Source organism: Oncorhynchus keta, unplaced genomic scaffold (genome assembly GCF_023373465.1).
Source record: "Oncorhynchus keta strain PuntledgeMale-10-30-2019 unplaced genomic scaffold, Oket_V2 Un_scaffold_584_pilon_pilon, whole genome shotgun sequence".
NCBI lineage: Eukaryota > Metazoa > Chordata > Actinopteri > Salmoniformes > Salmonidae > Oncorhynchus > Oncorhynchus keta.
The window spans coordinates 1,215,262-1,231,010 of record NW_026290969.1 but is presented as its reverse complement, the minus strand read 5'-3'; the positions used below and the strand labels follow the sequence as shown (position 1 = coordinate 1,231,010).

Sequence of the window (15,749 nt, the reverse complement as noted above, 5' to 3'; positions counted from 1 at the left end):
CATTTCTCACTCGATACAAAACATGGAATTAATATCTTGGTATCTCTGTTTTCTGTAGATCCACCTGCAACTGGACTCTTTATAAGATAACCTACTCTTGGCGATACTTTCCTCGTTCTCGATTCGGGAAAAGGGTTAACACACTGTAGCTACTTGTGCCGATGCTCTCCCTCATGCGCGGCTAGCAAGCTAGTGATAAAAACTTGTGAAAAAGTGAAATAGGTAGCTAGTTATCTGGTAGCAAGTTAAAGTTCATATTATCATGCAAAAATCTTGTAATGTTAATTTGTATTGACATTCATTTGAACATAGTCTACCTGTTGTCTGCTGTTTTCGTCTTTTCATTTTGTGGGTCGAAATTTGGGACAAAATATCCACAGGAAAGTATTACTAAACCGACTTCAAAACGCAGGTCTCTGTGTGGCGATCTTGATTTGTTTGCTCATCACCTAAAGCACACACATAAGACAGAAGTGCATGCATACTAAACAAAACCATTCGAGCCCTCCCAGATATGTGGTTGTTTGTTCAGGGGCTTACTCAGACCCAGCTCCGAAGCAGAATGCACAATACGACCTCCTGCTCCCAGAGGATGCTGGGTAACACCCCCCCCCAGTCGTCTCGGTGTAACTGACTCTTTCTCTCTGGTCTTAGGTTCCTGGAGGGAGACGAGGATGAGGACACATGCACCATCTCACAGGATGACATCGCTGATGCTGTGGGAATAGACACATTACCTCCGGGGAAAATTTAAGTCTTTCAGGGGCAATGTGTCATTTAAGTTGCCACAAGCAGAATATTTTAAATTATCTGGGTTCTCTGTCAGTCTTTTTTATAACAATGTGTTTGTCTCCAACCCGCTCTCACTCCACAGTACTTTAACCTGACCCTGTCTCAGTTTGGGCCCTACCAACTGGATTACAACAAGACTAGATGGTCAGTTTCACCTGCTGTTGTTTGAGTGTTCTGTGCAAGTGGGCTAGATATTCTTTGCTTTATTGTTAGACCTGCATTTACTGGATAAATTAACTGTGAGTGTGTGTTTTGGTCTTGAGAAGATGTTTGTTTCGTATGTGTGTGTGTTTCCTCTATTCCAGCCACCTGCTGCTTAGTGGAAGTAGAGGTCATGTGACCTGCCTAGACTGTCAGTCCAAACAGCTGATGTGTGAGATGAATGTGATGAAGATGGGGACCCAAAACATACCTCCATGCTGTAAGGGCTATTTGACTAAGAAGGAGAGTGATGGAGTGCTGCATCAGATGACCTTGCCTCCACAATCACCTGACCTCAACCCAATTGAGATGGTTTGGGAAGATTTGGACCACAGAGTGAATGAAAAGCAGCGAACAAGTGCTCAGCATTTGTGTGAACTCCTTCAAGACTGTTGGAAAAGCATTTCTCATGAAGCTGGTTGAGAGTGCCAAGAGCGTTCAAAGCTGTCATAAAGGCAAAGGGGCTACTTGTAATGAGTAGGTGTTTCCAAACGTGGACTGGTACTGTATGTGTATATATAACTCAGCAAAAAAAGAAACTTCCTCTCACTGTCAACTGTTTATTTTCAGCAAACTTAACATGTGTAAATATTTGTATGAACATAATATTCAACAACTAAGACATAAACTGAACAATTTCCACAGATATGACTAACAGAAAGGGGGGGATCGAAATAAAAAATAACAGTCAGTATCTGGTGTGGCCACCAGCTGCATTAACCTCCCTGGGATATGTGGGACGCTAGTGTCCCACCAGGGAAAATGCAGAGCGCCAAATTCAAATAAATTACTGTAAAAATCTAACTTTCATTAAATCACACATGCAAGATAGCAAATTAAAGCTACACTTGTTGTGAATCCAGCCAACATGTCAGATTTCAAAAAGGCTTTTCGGCGAAAGCAAACAATGCTATTATCTGAGGATAGCACCTCCCTAAACAAAGAGAATCCATAATTCAACCCTGCAGGTGTGACACAAAACGCAGAAAATATAATTCATGCCTTACCTTTGACGAGCTTCTTTTGTTGGCACTCCAATATGTCCCATAAACATCACAAAGGGCCGTTTTTGTTCGATTTAATTCCGTCTATATATATATATATAAAAAATGTCCATTTATTTGGCGCGTTTGATCCAGAAAAACACTGGTTCCAACTTGCTCAACGTGACTACAAAATATCTCAAAAGTTACCTGTAAACTTTGCCAAAACATTTCAAACTACTTTTGTAATACAACTTTAGGTATTTTTTAAAGTAAAATAATCGATAAAATTGAAGACAGGATGATCTGTGTTCAATACAGGAAGAAAACAAACAAGCATGCTTTCTGGTCACGCGCCTCTATCTAACAGTACACTTCAAGTGACCCTCGTTCAAGATGGCCGTACTTCTTCATTACACAAAGGAATAACCTCAACCATTCTAAAGACTGTTAACATCCAGTGGAAGCGATAGGAACTGCAAGAAGGTCCTTTAGAAATCTGTATTCCCAATGAAACCCATTGAAAAGAGTGACCTCAAAACAAAACAAAAATAATCTGAGTGGTTTGTCTTCAGGGTTTCGCCTGCTAAATAAGTTCTGTTATACTCACAGACATGATTCAAACAGTTTTCTATCCCAATTGTCACGCCTTGGTCTTAGTATTTTGTGTTTTCTTTAATTTTTTGTTCAGGCCAGGGTGTGACATGGGGTTATTGTATTGTCGTATTGGGGTTTTTGTAGGCATTGGGATTGTGGTTGATTAGGGGTGTGTCTAGTATAGGCTTGGCTGCCTGAGGCGGTTCTCAATCAGAGTCAGGTGATTCTTGTTGTCTCTGATGGGGAACCGTATTTAGGTAGCCTGGGTTTCACTTTGTATTTCGTGGGTGATTGTTCCTGTCTCTGTGTAGTGTTCACCAGATAGGCTGTAATTAGTTTTCACGTTCCGTTTGTTGTTTTGCATTTGTAGAAGTTATTTCATGTATCGCGATTGTTTCATTAAAGACATGATTAACCACCACGCTGCATTTCGGTCCGACTCTCTTTCTGCAAACGAAGAATGCCGTTACACCAATATACAAATAATATGCGTATCTTATCTTCTGGGGATGAGTAGCAGGCAGTTGAATTTGGGCATGCATTTAATCCGGACGTGAAAATAACAAGAAGTTAAGTACTGCAGTGCATCTCCTCATGGACTGCACCAGATTTGCCGGTCCTTGCTGTGAGATGTTACCACACTCTTCCACCAAGGCACCTTTCAAGTTTCCAGACATCCAACATGTCCCAGACGTGCTCTGTGGGATTGAGATCTGGGCTCTTTGCTGGCCATGGCAGAACACTGACATTCCTGTCTTGGAGGAAATCACGCACAGAACGAGCAGTATGGCTGGTGGCATTGTCATGCTGGAGGGTCATGTTTTTATTTTTTTATTTTATTTTACCTTTATTTAACCAGGCAAGTCAGTTAAGAACAAATTCTTATTTTCAATGACGGCCTAGGAACAGTGGGTTAACTGCCTGTTCAGGGGCAGAACGACAGATTTGTACCTTGTCAGCTTGGGGATTTGAACTTGCAACCTTCCAGTTACTAGCCCAACGCTCTTACCACTAGGCTACCCTGTCAGGATAAGCCTGCAGGAAGGGTACCACATGAGGGAGGAGGATGTCTTACCTGTAATGCAAAGCGTTGAGATTTCCTGCAATGACAACCTCAGTCCGATGAGGCTGTGACACACCGCCCCTGACCATGACAGACCCTCCACCTCGGTCCCGCTCCAGAGTACAGGCCTCAGTGTAACGCTCAATCCTTCGACGATAAGCACAAATCCGACCATCACCCCTGGTGAGACAAAACCGTGACTTGTCAGGGAAGAGCACTTTTTGCCAGTCCTGTCTGGTCCAGCGATGGTGGGTTTGTGCCCATAGTCAACGTTGTTGCCGGTGATGTCTGGTGAGGACCTGCCTTACAACAGGCCTACAAGCCCTCAGTCCAGCCCCTCTCAGCCTATTGCGGACAGTCTGAAAACTGATGGGGGGAATTGTGCGTTCCTGGTGTAACTCAGGCAGTTGTTGTTGCCATCCTGTACCTGTCCCTCAGGTGTGATGTTCAGATGTACCGATCCTGTGCAGGCATTGTTACACGTGGTCTGCCACTGCAAGGACGATCAGCTGTCCGTCCTGTCTCCCTGTAGCGCTGTCTTAGGTGTCTGACAGTACGGACATTGCAATTTATTGCTGTGGCCACATCTGCAGTCCTCATGCCTCCTTGCAGCATGCCTAAGGCACGTTCACGCAGATGAGTAGATTCCTGTAAGAATCTCCTGTCTATGCAGGTACATGGTGACCTCAGGTATGGACAAGAGGATGAAGGTGTATGACATCAGATCCTACTGGCCCCTGCTGTCCTACTTCTTGCCTGCGGGAGCTTCCTGTCTGTCTCTAAGTCAGAGGGACTTGCTGTCCGCCGCTACGGGAGACATAGTCCAGGTCATACACTGTAGTCATACATACTGCTTAAAACCTCAAACTGTGGCAAAGGTTCACCTTCCAACTGGACAACCACCCTAAGCACACAGCCAAGACAATGCAGGAGTGGCTTCGGAACAAGTCTCCATGTTCTTGAGAGGCCTGGACTTGAACCTGAAAATAGCTGTGCAGCAACAGATCCATAGATGATGCACTCTATTTCACTCCACAATGTCCTTTCCCACCTGGACAAAAGGAACGCCTATGTGAGAATGCTATTAATTGACTACAGCTCAGCGTTCAACACCTTAGTTCCCTCAAAGCTCATCACTAAGCTCAGGATCCTGGGACTAAACACCTCCCTCTGCAACTTAATCCTGGACTTCATGACGGACCGCCCCCAGGTGGTAAGGGTAGGTACCAACACATCCGCTACGCTGTTCCTAAACACGGGGGCCCCTCGGGTGCGTGCTCAAGCCATAAGATACCTGAACATCTAATCAAATGGCTACCCACACTATTTTCATTTAAAATTTGCCCCCAAAAATAAATCTAAACCTATTTTTGCTTTTTCATTATGGGGTATTGTGTGTAAATTGATGGGAGAAACTTTAATTAATTTTAGAATACGGTTGTAACGTAACAAAATGAAGGGATCTGAATACTTTCCGAATGCACTCTCTCCCTGAAGGCCAGGGACTCATTGATAATCAAAGCAACTACAACATATTTACTGCCTTCTTGCTCTTCTGTATGCCACCAATGTATTGTGCTTCTATAATCCTAACACCTCTGAATTATACAATTGCTAAATAATTATGTATGAAATATGAGTTTTATCAAGATTTCACAATTTTTAAATGTATAAGCCTTGAACTAGGAAGGGGAGATACCTAAGTCAGTTGTTCAACTGAATGCATTCAACCGAAATGTGTCTTCCACATTTAACCCAACCCCTCTGAATCAGAGAGGTGCAGAAGGCTACCTTAATCGGGGATCAAAAGACTGTGGTAACTGGCCCAACACTCCTACCCGCAAGGCTACCTGCCGGCCCTCACCGCCTTCGTTTAGGACAATACATGTTATTCTATTTAGTTATGTGGACGTCAAGGAAGTGGACATTGTTGATTCATTTCTCAGCAGACCATTCTATGGGTGTGCAATAACCAGAAAATCAAGTTTGGTTCATCTCATGCAAGAGTGTTTTTATCAATGCTCATTGACATTGGCTGATTAATTGCACGCAGGTCTGGTTTCAAGACTTCGCATGTTATAACCTGCTTTGCACGTGACTACTTATAATCAGCACACACTGGTTGAATACACGTTGTTTCTATGTCATTTCAATGAAACAACATTGAACCAAAGTGGCATAGACGTTGAACCCAGGGGGGCAGTGTTTGTCACGAATGAGAGTGAAAATTACTAGAACTGGTTAAGCATAGAATGGGCAAAATAGCTTTGTGTGGACAGACAAACATTCAGGATATGATTCACCTGCCCCCTAGTTGCTAGGCAACTGCGGGAAGGTTCGGGTAAAAAAAAAATGTTTGCCTCGCTTTGCCTTCCTGTTGTCATCATCTATATTAAGGAAGAACTTACATGCAACCCGGATCCACCCTTTGTTCATACAATGTCAGTTCAATGTTCCAGTTCGCTTCTGACCACATTAGTATTGAAAGGTTATTGTAAACAATAATATATTAGATAGTTATTCTATTTATCCTGCACACAGAGATGAGTGGTGTCAAATTATGTCCCCACATCTGAAAAATCCAAGAGATGTACTTTTGTCAACAACATTTTGTAAACTGCATTTGACTCTGTATTGGATCTCAACTGATTGCAGAAAAGCCCTCTGCAGCAGTGGACAAAATCCCTCTCTGGGTCAGACAAATCATTACTCCCAGCCCAGAAAAATCCATACATGTCCACTATTCACACTCTACTTGCTAAACATCCCAGTTACATACTTCAATGGAACGGGGATAAAAAATGCTTTCGGCATTTCGCTACCGAAAGTCAATTGAAAAGGCAAATGGACAAAAATGATAAATCAATATGTTTGTAATTCCTTTTCCTAAATGGGTATGCATTTGTTGTGACAAAATTCGAATTAAAGTTCAAAGTAATATATAGCATTATCACTTTCATGATTGAGCATGCATAATACCTGCCAAATAGTAAAGTTTGAAATAGCAAAGTTTGTTTAATATGTGACCATCAGGCTCGATTTGGTCTTATGTAGCAAAATGTTTTTACATTGGATAAAAGTAGAGGCTCAGAGGTAGAAAATGGTATATCATTACATTACAGTTGAGGAACACTGAGAAAGTAAATCTGCTTTGAAAGTTGATAAACTTGTAACCCCACTTTTGGCCTGTGAATGTTTTGGTACAACTACTGGAGAGCTCTTTCTCTACACCCATTCAGCATAGTTCACACACTCTTAAGCCTTAGCCCCACCCATCTCTTTAAGGATTCACATGTGAGACCATGTGCTGAACCAGTAGTTCCCAACCTTTTGTGGTTACTGTACCACCAACAGTATTTTGCTCTGCCTGGAGTACCCCCCGAATTACCCCCTCTTGTATTTTACCAGTAAGACTATGGTCTCATGAGTCTTCTCAAGTACCCCCTGTGGATAGGCAATGTACCCCCGGGGTCCTCGTACCCCTGGTTGGGAACCACTGTGCTAAACGGTGAGTACGGTAGTGTACTAAACAACCAAAGAGTTCAAGACTAAAGGCTGGTTTATACTACATCTATGGACATGTCTATATACAGTTGTCGTAGTGGCATCATCAACATTCTATTGTCGTCTGACTTCAAACTTGTCGTTGTCGATATGAAAAGTATTAACACAAAAATGACAGGCTGCATGACATCAGCAGCCTGGTGGTCCAAAATGTCATAACTAGTGTATTTTAACACAAATAAACTCATCTGTTTAAAGATTAATGTAGTATGTCACTCTAGCAAACCAGGCAACTAAAAGCATCTTTCTAAATAATGTTTTGGTTCGTTTGTAGTTTGCTAGCCACCGTTGAGTTACCTGGCTAGGCAGTTCAAATAATGACTATATCATATAGCTGCCCGTCTTAACTTTAGCTAATTTGTTAACATTATTACAGGAAAATAAACTCACAACTAGATAATTATTTACAAGATGGCAAGCTAATTTCAGAAAATAGCTTACGGTTGCGAGTGTGACAAAATAAAAGCAGGGAATTCTACCAGAGAATTTTAGAACTTGGACGCTGACTTGTTGGCCTAACATTATATCCAAATTTGACTTTTGTGCAGTTGATGTTCTTCACATTAGCGTCTCTGGTAACACACACTATATAAAATAAAATAAAAGTTTATTTGTCACATATGCACAGCATGCAGAAGTTGTAAACGGTACAGTGAAATGGTTACTTGCCCAGTGGAGTATTTTGTTTAAACATATAGCTAGATAGCTAGCTAAACAATTAACCATAATCCCAAATCATAACATTACTACCCTGCATAAATCTACAGATTGTTAAAGCTAACCAACTAGCTGGGCTCAATGTTAGCTAGCATGGAATGCAAATCGCAATGAGATACGAATATTGCTACACAGATCATACAGGAAACATTAGCTAGCGAGCCAGTCAGTCAGCTAACATTAGCTAGTTAGCTTACAGTAAGATTTAACTTTCAATGAAAACGACTTTCTGACTAAATTAGAAATGTATCATATCTGAAAATGTAGCTAGACTCTCTAACCCGTATAGATGGATGAACGCTTCTCCCTCTCCGTCACAGATGCCATGGTTGCCCTTAGTTTGAAGATGTAATCTGGAGACAAGTGTTTTATTCAACAGCCTTATGTGTTCTCTTTTTGACTCCCTCCTCATTTGCAATCAAATGCTTAAATTTTCTCCATCTCCTTAGCTATCACACTCTGCTTCCACCAGGCATTACATTGATTTCAAAACAACTTTCAAAACCATTTCAACAGCCTTAGAAACACTTTTTTTGTCATTTAAAAAATGCCGCTTTAGAAAAGGATTACCTACAAATACTAAGCAGCTCATGTTATAGACAGAAGCGTGCTACATGGCAGACCAATCCTAACTCATCTCTCGGCATGTGCAGCACATCCATTATCTCAGCCAATAATGGCTAGCGGGAAGGTTCCGGTCTTTTTCCATGGCTAAATCAACTAGGCTTGTAATGTAATTTTTTTATTCATATTTACAGATGGCATACACATTAACGATTAAGGCACATGAAAGTTCACATCTTCCAGAAGACATTGGTCTTTTTCTTTTTATTATATTGAAATGCCTCTCCTGTAAAGTAGTTTCATGAAACTAGTCACATATTTAAATTCCATGGTACTATCCAGTACAACACTGACATATTTAAAAACAACATTTAAATGCTTAAATGACAAACTATTTCTCATGTTTTTGCTTGTTGTGACTGCATTTTCTTTTTGTCACAATTCATGCTTTCTCAGTTACAATTGACAATTATTTTCCAAACTCTGTGGTTTAAGACTGTCAAAATTCAAATGTTATATAGTTTCCTCATTGCTCCTTTGCCTTTTCAATGTGGTAGAAGAGGAAGAGGTTGCCTGGGCATGCTAGCAATACCAAATATTATAGATACCGTATACTGACAAGATACATGTCTTTCCACCCTAACAATGGAGTCGTTGCCCACAAAGCGGCATGGCGGGCTGTCTAGCTCCCGCCTATCCTTTCCTTGGATTGGTGGATACAGCTCATTATTGTAATCCTTTTTTGAATATCCGATGAGGGATGTTGACAACCGCCCGCAACCGTCTATATTCAGTGGAGAGAGGCTATGGTACTAGCCGCATGCCATGAATATACATAGCCATCTAGAGACAACTCCGATTTAACATGTTTTTTCTCAAAGTTGCCGGGATGTCATGTGTCCTACTTATATCAGTAGACTCGTATCAACATAATCATTACGAAACTTCTATTTGATCAAATAAACCTCATGCAGCAAATAATCCATAAATATTTTTGTTAACCAAATTCGACACCCTCTCATTGACCTCCATAGAAAAACTCCTTGCTTGTTGGGCGAAACAATGAAAAAATGTCACATGCTGGAGGGAGTATGGAAAAGCATTGTCAATTGCCAATTGATGTAATTTGTCACAATTCATGCTATCACAACAAGCAAATGAAATGACAAACGTGAGAAATTATTTGACATTTAAGCATTTACATTTGATGTTTATATGTTTCATTGTTGTACTGGATAGTACAATGTAAAGGAAATATCAAACACTGCGAAATTAATATAGGTGAAACACTGACATTAGGATATCCTGTATGTTATGTTTCCTGGTCAGTAATATTTTCATATCTACAGTTAATGTCTGTGTAGTGTGTGTTTTAACAGTCTTAAAAATATATTCACACTAATAAATCAACAGATTCATATAGCTTCAGCTTTTACAAAATGCTAGCGTAATAATCGTCACCATAAAATACATTTAAAGTGTTCCAAAAAGTCTATAAAAATAAAAGTACATTTTCACACTGCACAGTGATTCCTCATCGTAGCTAATGAAATAGAGTGCTTGCCGCTTGTGCTATTCACAGTATTGAAATACTGGCAGAGAAACAGCTCCCCATAACGCAATAGTATTTTCTATCCACAATGGCAATAACGCTCTCATAGCCCCTGCTCCACCCCCAGAAAGGTCCCCAGCATGACCCGGACTTTACAGACCCCCAGGGAGGCACGCATATCCAACCAGGAGCAGGAGAGAGGGGAGTGGATGTCAGCCCAGAACCGGAGCATCTCGCTGGGGGAGATGTGATGGATGGACACCATGGCCTGGTAGCAGCAGCGCCCGTAGAGCACCACAGGCCCACCAGAGAACAGTGGGCAGTGGGAGGGCAGCATTCCAGCCTCACGGGCACACAGTCCCACAAACATGTTCTCGGGGGGCAGAGGAGTGGACGGAGGCGAGGCAGCGGCCATCAGGGAGATCTTGAGCAAGGCTGAGCGGGACAGGATGTAGGCAGTGCCGCTGCAGTAGTCAGGGAAGACAGAGGCAGGGTACGCCCCTCTAGGGAGGTAGTGCTTAACTGCCTGGGTCTCGGTCTGGGGCCACGTTTTGGTGGAGCCGGCCCAGGTACAGGTCCCCGTGCTCGTAGGTGCTGTTCAGGTAGAGCAGAAGGGCCCCAGGGTTGAACAGGACGTCATCGTCCACCTTGGCCAGGAAGTGGGCCTGGGGGCAGAACCGTTGGGCCCAGCTCAGCATCGATAGCGTCTTCAGGGTCAGGTTGGAGTAGGACTCCCAGAAACGCCCTTGGATCAGATCCCCTCTTTCCCAGGACTCATCTATCAGCAGTTTGGCTAGCCCGGGGTCAGAGGCCACCCCGAGCATGAACAAGGTCATGACCCTATGACCACTGACCACCTCCCCACCCCACGTGTCCCGGATGGCCTGGCGGGCCCTCTGATTGGCTGGGACGGAGGTCACCACGGTGATGAGGTAGGCCTTGGCATGCTGGCAGACATGAGGGCTGGGCATATGGAGGTACTCCTCGGGTCTGGTTGGGGGGACACTCTGAGGGGGTATGATCCCCCCCTGTGCCTCTACCATTGTGTTCATATTCATGTATGTGGCCCATGACTCAATGGAGTCAATGAAGAGTAGAGCTAGCAGGGCAGCACTGACTATCAGCACACAGAGAGCAGGCACCACTCTGAACCGGCCCCCACACTTCCCAAAGCGGGGCTTAAACACCCACAGCCCCTGCCACACCATGACCTCCCTCCAACCTCCACACTGCAACTCAAAAACTCACCCCTTCTCTCTCTCTTTATCCTCTGGTCTTCTCTCAGTCCAGCTTTATAAGTGTGAATGGTTTGCTTTTCTCATGTTTTACTTCCTCGTTGTCTCTTGCATCTCTTGCTTGCTCAGTTGATCTGCTAGCGGATAACTATCCAGGTTGTTGGTGGGTGTTGTGTAATGCTTTCACTCTGCAGACCTGTAAAACTGTGCGTTAAAGAGGCAAATACAAATCGGGGTTAACAGACAGACATTTACCTGGAGCTGTCAATGACCTTACTTCCCACAACACTCTACATGCATCAAAATGGTGTCGCTATTCTCATTGCAAATAAAAACGAAAGAGAGAAAGTCTTTCCACCTAGAGGCCCTTGGCAAAGCTCCTGAATGAGCGTTATCACACAAACTGATCCTATAAAAGATAAAAGATGTGTAGCAGTTGATTCGCTGCTATATAGGTTATTCAGGTTATTACCTGATGATAAATATCACACTAACACATACAGTACCAGTCAAAGGTTTGGACACTCATTCAAGGGTTTTTCTTTATTTTTCACTACTTTCTTTGGAATCATGTAATAACCAACATTTTATTAAACAAATCCAAATATATTTTATATTTGAGATTCTTCAAAGTAGCCACACTTTGCCTTGACAGCTTTGCACACACTTTCTCTCAACCAGCTTCCTGAGATAGTCACCTGGAATGCATTTCAGGTATACCTAGTTAAAAGTTGATTTGTCAATTTTTTTTCTGCATTTGAGCCAATCAGTTGGGTTGTGACAAGGTGGGGGTAGTATAACTCAAATACATACATATATGTCAATTGAGCATGTTTCTTGGCCCAAGCAAGTCTCCTCTTATTATTGGTGTCCTTTAGTAGTGGTTTCTTTGCAGCAATTTGACCATGACGGCCTGATTCACGCAGTCTCCTCTGAACAGTTGATGTTGAGATGTGTCTGCTACTTGAACTCTGTGAAGCATTTATTTGGGCTGCAATTTCTGAGGCTGGTAACTCTAATGAACTTATCCTCAGCAGCAGAGGTAACCCTGGGTCTTCCTTTCCTGTGGCGGTCCTCACGAGACCCAGTTTCATCATAGCTGATGGTTTTTGCGACTGCGTTTGAAGAAACGTTCAAAGTTCTTGACATTTTCCGTATTGACTAACCTTCGTGTCTTAAAGTAATGATGGACTGTCGTTTCTCTTTGCTTATTTGAGCTGTTCTTGCCATAATATGGACTTGGTCTTTTACCAAATAGGGCTATCTTCTGTATACCACAGCTACCTTGACACAACACAAAACTGATTGGCTCAAATGCATTAAGGAGGAAAGAAATACCACAACTTTACTATTTATATTTTTGCCAACTTTTACTTTATTCCTAAAGAAAATTATGTACTTTTTACTCCATACATGTACTTACTCCCTGACACCCAAAAGTACCTGTTACATTTTGCTGGGAAAATTGTCCAATTCACACACTTATGATGAGAACATCCCTGGTGATCCGTACTGCCTCTGATCTGGCGGACTAAACACAAATGCTTTGTTTGTAAATGATGTCTGAGTGTTGGAGTATGCCCCTGGCTATCCAACAACAACAAAAGAAAGAAAATTGTACCATCTGAATTTAAAAAGGTTTATACTTTTACTTTTTATACTTAAAGTACATTTTAGCAATTTAGCAATTTTAGCAACACTTGAGTCATTTTCTACTAAGGTATCTTTACATTTAGTCAGGTATGACAATTGAGTACCTTTTCCACCATTGATTGATTGAGATATATATATAGTCTACACACCCACCGAGATATCGTTAACTCCTCCCTTCCACTTACAGGGAAGGCAATAACACCTGCAGAACTTCCCCTCTATAGAAAAATGCCGTTTAACAGCACAACATTCCAGGGATTGGCTTGACTAGGCTACAGTTGTGCGGTGCGCGTTTTGGCACTATGAAGGTTATGCTCTCGACATTGACAAGTATTCCATTTATTTGACTGCTTCAAATAGGATGCATTAGTGGCTTACGGGCAATTCAGATACAATTATTTACCAAGGATAAGGTTGTTTTTTTATTATAGTTTTGTTTTTCTTTGTGTATTTCCTGTACTCATGTTGCTTGCTCGTGTATTTGTTTGTGATTGAAAATCGAATAATTTTGCTCTGTATTTCTGATCTTTATGTAATATGTTATCTCTGAGCTTTTTAAATTGTTGTTTGTTGTAATACAGGCAACAGTTGCAAAATAGACCATAGTGTCTATTTAGATTCTCTGCATAAATAAAGGTAAAAAACGGTTGCTTATCGTGTATAGCACGTGTCAAACTCATTCCGACGAAGGCCAATTCTCTGCATGTTCACTCGTCCGTTGTACTTGATTAATGAATTAACTGGTTGTCTAGGTCTTAATTGAAAGGGGAAAACACTAAACCTAGCAGACACTAGGCCAATGGATTGAGTTTGACACCCCTGCTGTATACCCTAACAATCAAATGCTGATATCATCTGAGCATGCTAATAAATAACATCAAACCTTGAATCCAATGAAGACGACAGTGTCAACACATTCTGTCCATGGTTCCGTTTTGGTCCGCAATATTGTACGGCTTCAAATTCATTCCCACCAAGCAGAAACAATTTGCTTGAATGTTAATTGACGAGACCGAGGCATTGATGCGAGTAACCAGTCTTGTTCAAGTACTTCACAAACATCCGGGTATCTCAAGCACTCCGGTGAAACACGAGTTGCAGTAATGAACATTTACCAACAGATGGCATCACTGTGCCATCTTACACCCATAACATCTTCCATTTAATAAAATAGGACAGGAGGTGTCAATTCACTAACAAAACAAACCTAGTTACAATTTCCAACATGAACAGTTCAGTATTTATTTATTTTTCTCTGGTAAAAACACATTTTGATATTCTCTTCACTTTTATCTCTGTCTGTCAACAATCCCTGATGGGAAACCTACAGATTAAGTATTTTTGGTGGCTGGGACAGACGCCGCAGCGTGAAAAGACAGGGGCATTGTCTGCGAGGACTGCGGGTTCCCGCACAAGCGTGTCACCTGACTGTCTAAGGGGCGAATTAATGGGCGAGGGAGCGGCCGACCTGTGATCCCCTGGCTCTTCGCTCAGTGCCTCAGGCCCCATGTGACTTGCTGGGGTTCTGTCTTTTGTCATGCGACCCCTTTGGCCATCAGGGTTCTGAGTAGGTGCTGGCTCAGCAATCCGAAGGTCAACCCTGTTACGACAGTACAGTGATCCATTCACTTTGACCAAGTAGGAGCGTGGTGCCACTTTCTGTACACAGGATCCGAGTCTCCAGAGGCCTGTCCGGTCCCCTGGTAGTCACTTCATTCACACCGTTTCACCCACCCTGAGCTCAGGTAAGTCTTTTGCTGATTTGTCGTAGATGAACTTGGAGACCTGTTTTCTGTGACGTAGCTTCACCAGCATGTCTGTCACCACACATGGCTCCAGGAGAGTGCTGGCTACTGGCAGAGCTGCTTTTAAGCGCCGTGCCATGAGGAGCTGTGCCGGACTGCTATCCATGCCTTCTGTCGGGGTATTGCGCCACTGCAGGATTGCTTTCCAGGCATCTTTGCCCTCTCGCAGAGCCTTTTTGCAGAGGTTCTTTGCGATTTTTACAACAGAATCCGCCTTCCCATTAGCTTTTGGGTGTCTTGGTGATGAAGTGATGTGCTCAAATTCCCATCCTGCTGCAAATTCTCAGAACTCAACTTCGGAGAATTGGGGTCCATTGTGTGAGCGGACCAAGTAATTGGGCGTCACTCTAAAGCGGGAAGGTGGAATAAACGAGTCAGGAGTAGGTTTTCTTGATTTAACACAGTTCTCTATTGAGAGCATTTGGTCAACAAAAACATTTCAACATAATCAATGAAAATCTTCCAAGGAAAAAAACATATCTTCTTCTCCAGATGAAACAGGAACACAATAGGATTATCTTTAAGCTGCAACAAAAAGTCACGGGATTGTCACCGTCTTAGTGGTTCTTCCTGGATAGCTCCTCTCTCTCAGTGGCCATCTTCCAGAGATAGTTTCCCTCTCTCTGCTGGTTCCATTCTCTCTCTTATAGGGGAAGGAGAGTATGTCATTAGTACCGTCAGCTGTGCTTAATTGCCTCTGGTTACCTTGTCTCCCATGCCTTGTTGGGCTACTATCCATGAGCCCAGCCTGCCCTCTGGTGGTCCTTCCACAATTGTCTGAAATCACCCTATCTGGCTGGCCATAGCGGGCAAACTGAGCCTTGCATCGTTTGATCGTTGTCTCTGCTAAGAGGTTGGGGAGGAGGTCAATCTCCCAAAAGTCTGAGTAATGATCGACTACCAGCAAAAAGTATTTGCCACTGTGCTGGAAGAGATCGAGACTTACTATCTGCCAGGGTTGCATCGGTAGCTCGTGGGACATCATCGTCTATCTCTGTTGCTCAATGGCATATTCATTGCAGA

At 42.6% G+C, this 15,749-nt stretch overlaps 1 protein-coding gene across 4 annotated transcripts in view; it reads right to left on the bottom strand.

The window, feature by feature from the left end:
- LOC118361425 (beta-1,3-galactosyltransferase 9-like) overlaps nucleotides 1-13,992 on the bottom strand; it is a 46,855-nt gene extending 32,863 nt beyond the window's left edge. The window contains exons 1-2 of one of the 4 annotated variants that reach the window (XR_008134017.1): nucleotides 13,805-13,991; nucleotides 11,282-11,472 (exon numbers count right to left, since the gene is read on the bottom strand). Coding sequence is in view for 2 of the 4 variants with exons in the window: in XM_035741362.2 (XP_035597255.1) it covers nucleotides 10,552-11,241 (690 nt within the window). In the remaining 2 variants the exon portion in view is untranslated. Of the gene's footprint in view, nucleotides 1-8,643; nucleotides 11,473-13,804 lie in introns of those variants that run through there. The other 3 variants (XR_004820987.2, XM_035741362.2, XM_052517151.1) reach the window with 3 other exon arrangements.
- Between the last annotated feature and the right edge of the window lie 1,757 nt (nucleotides 13,993-15,749).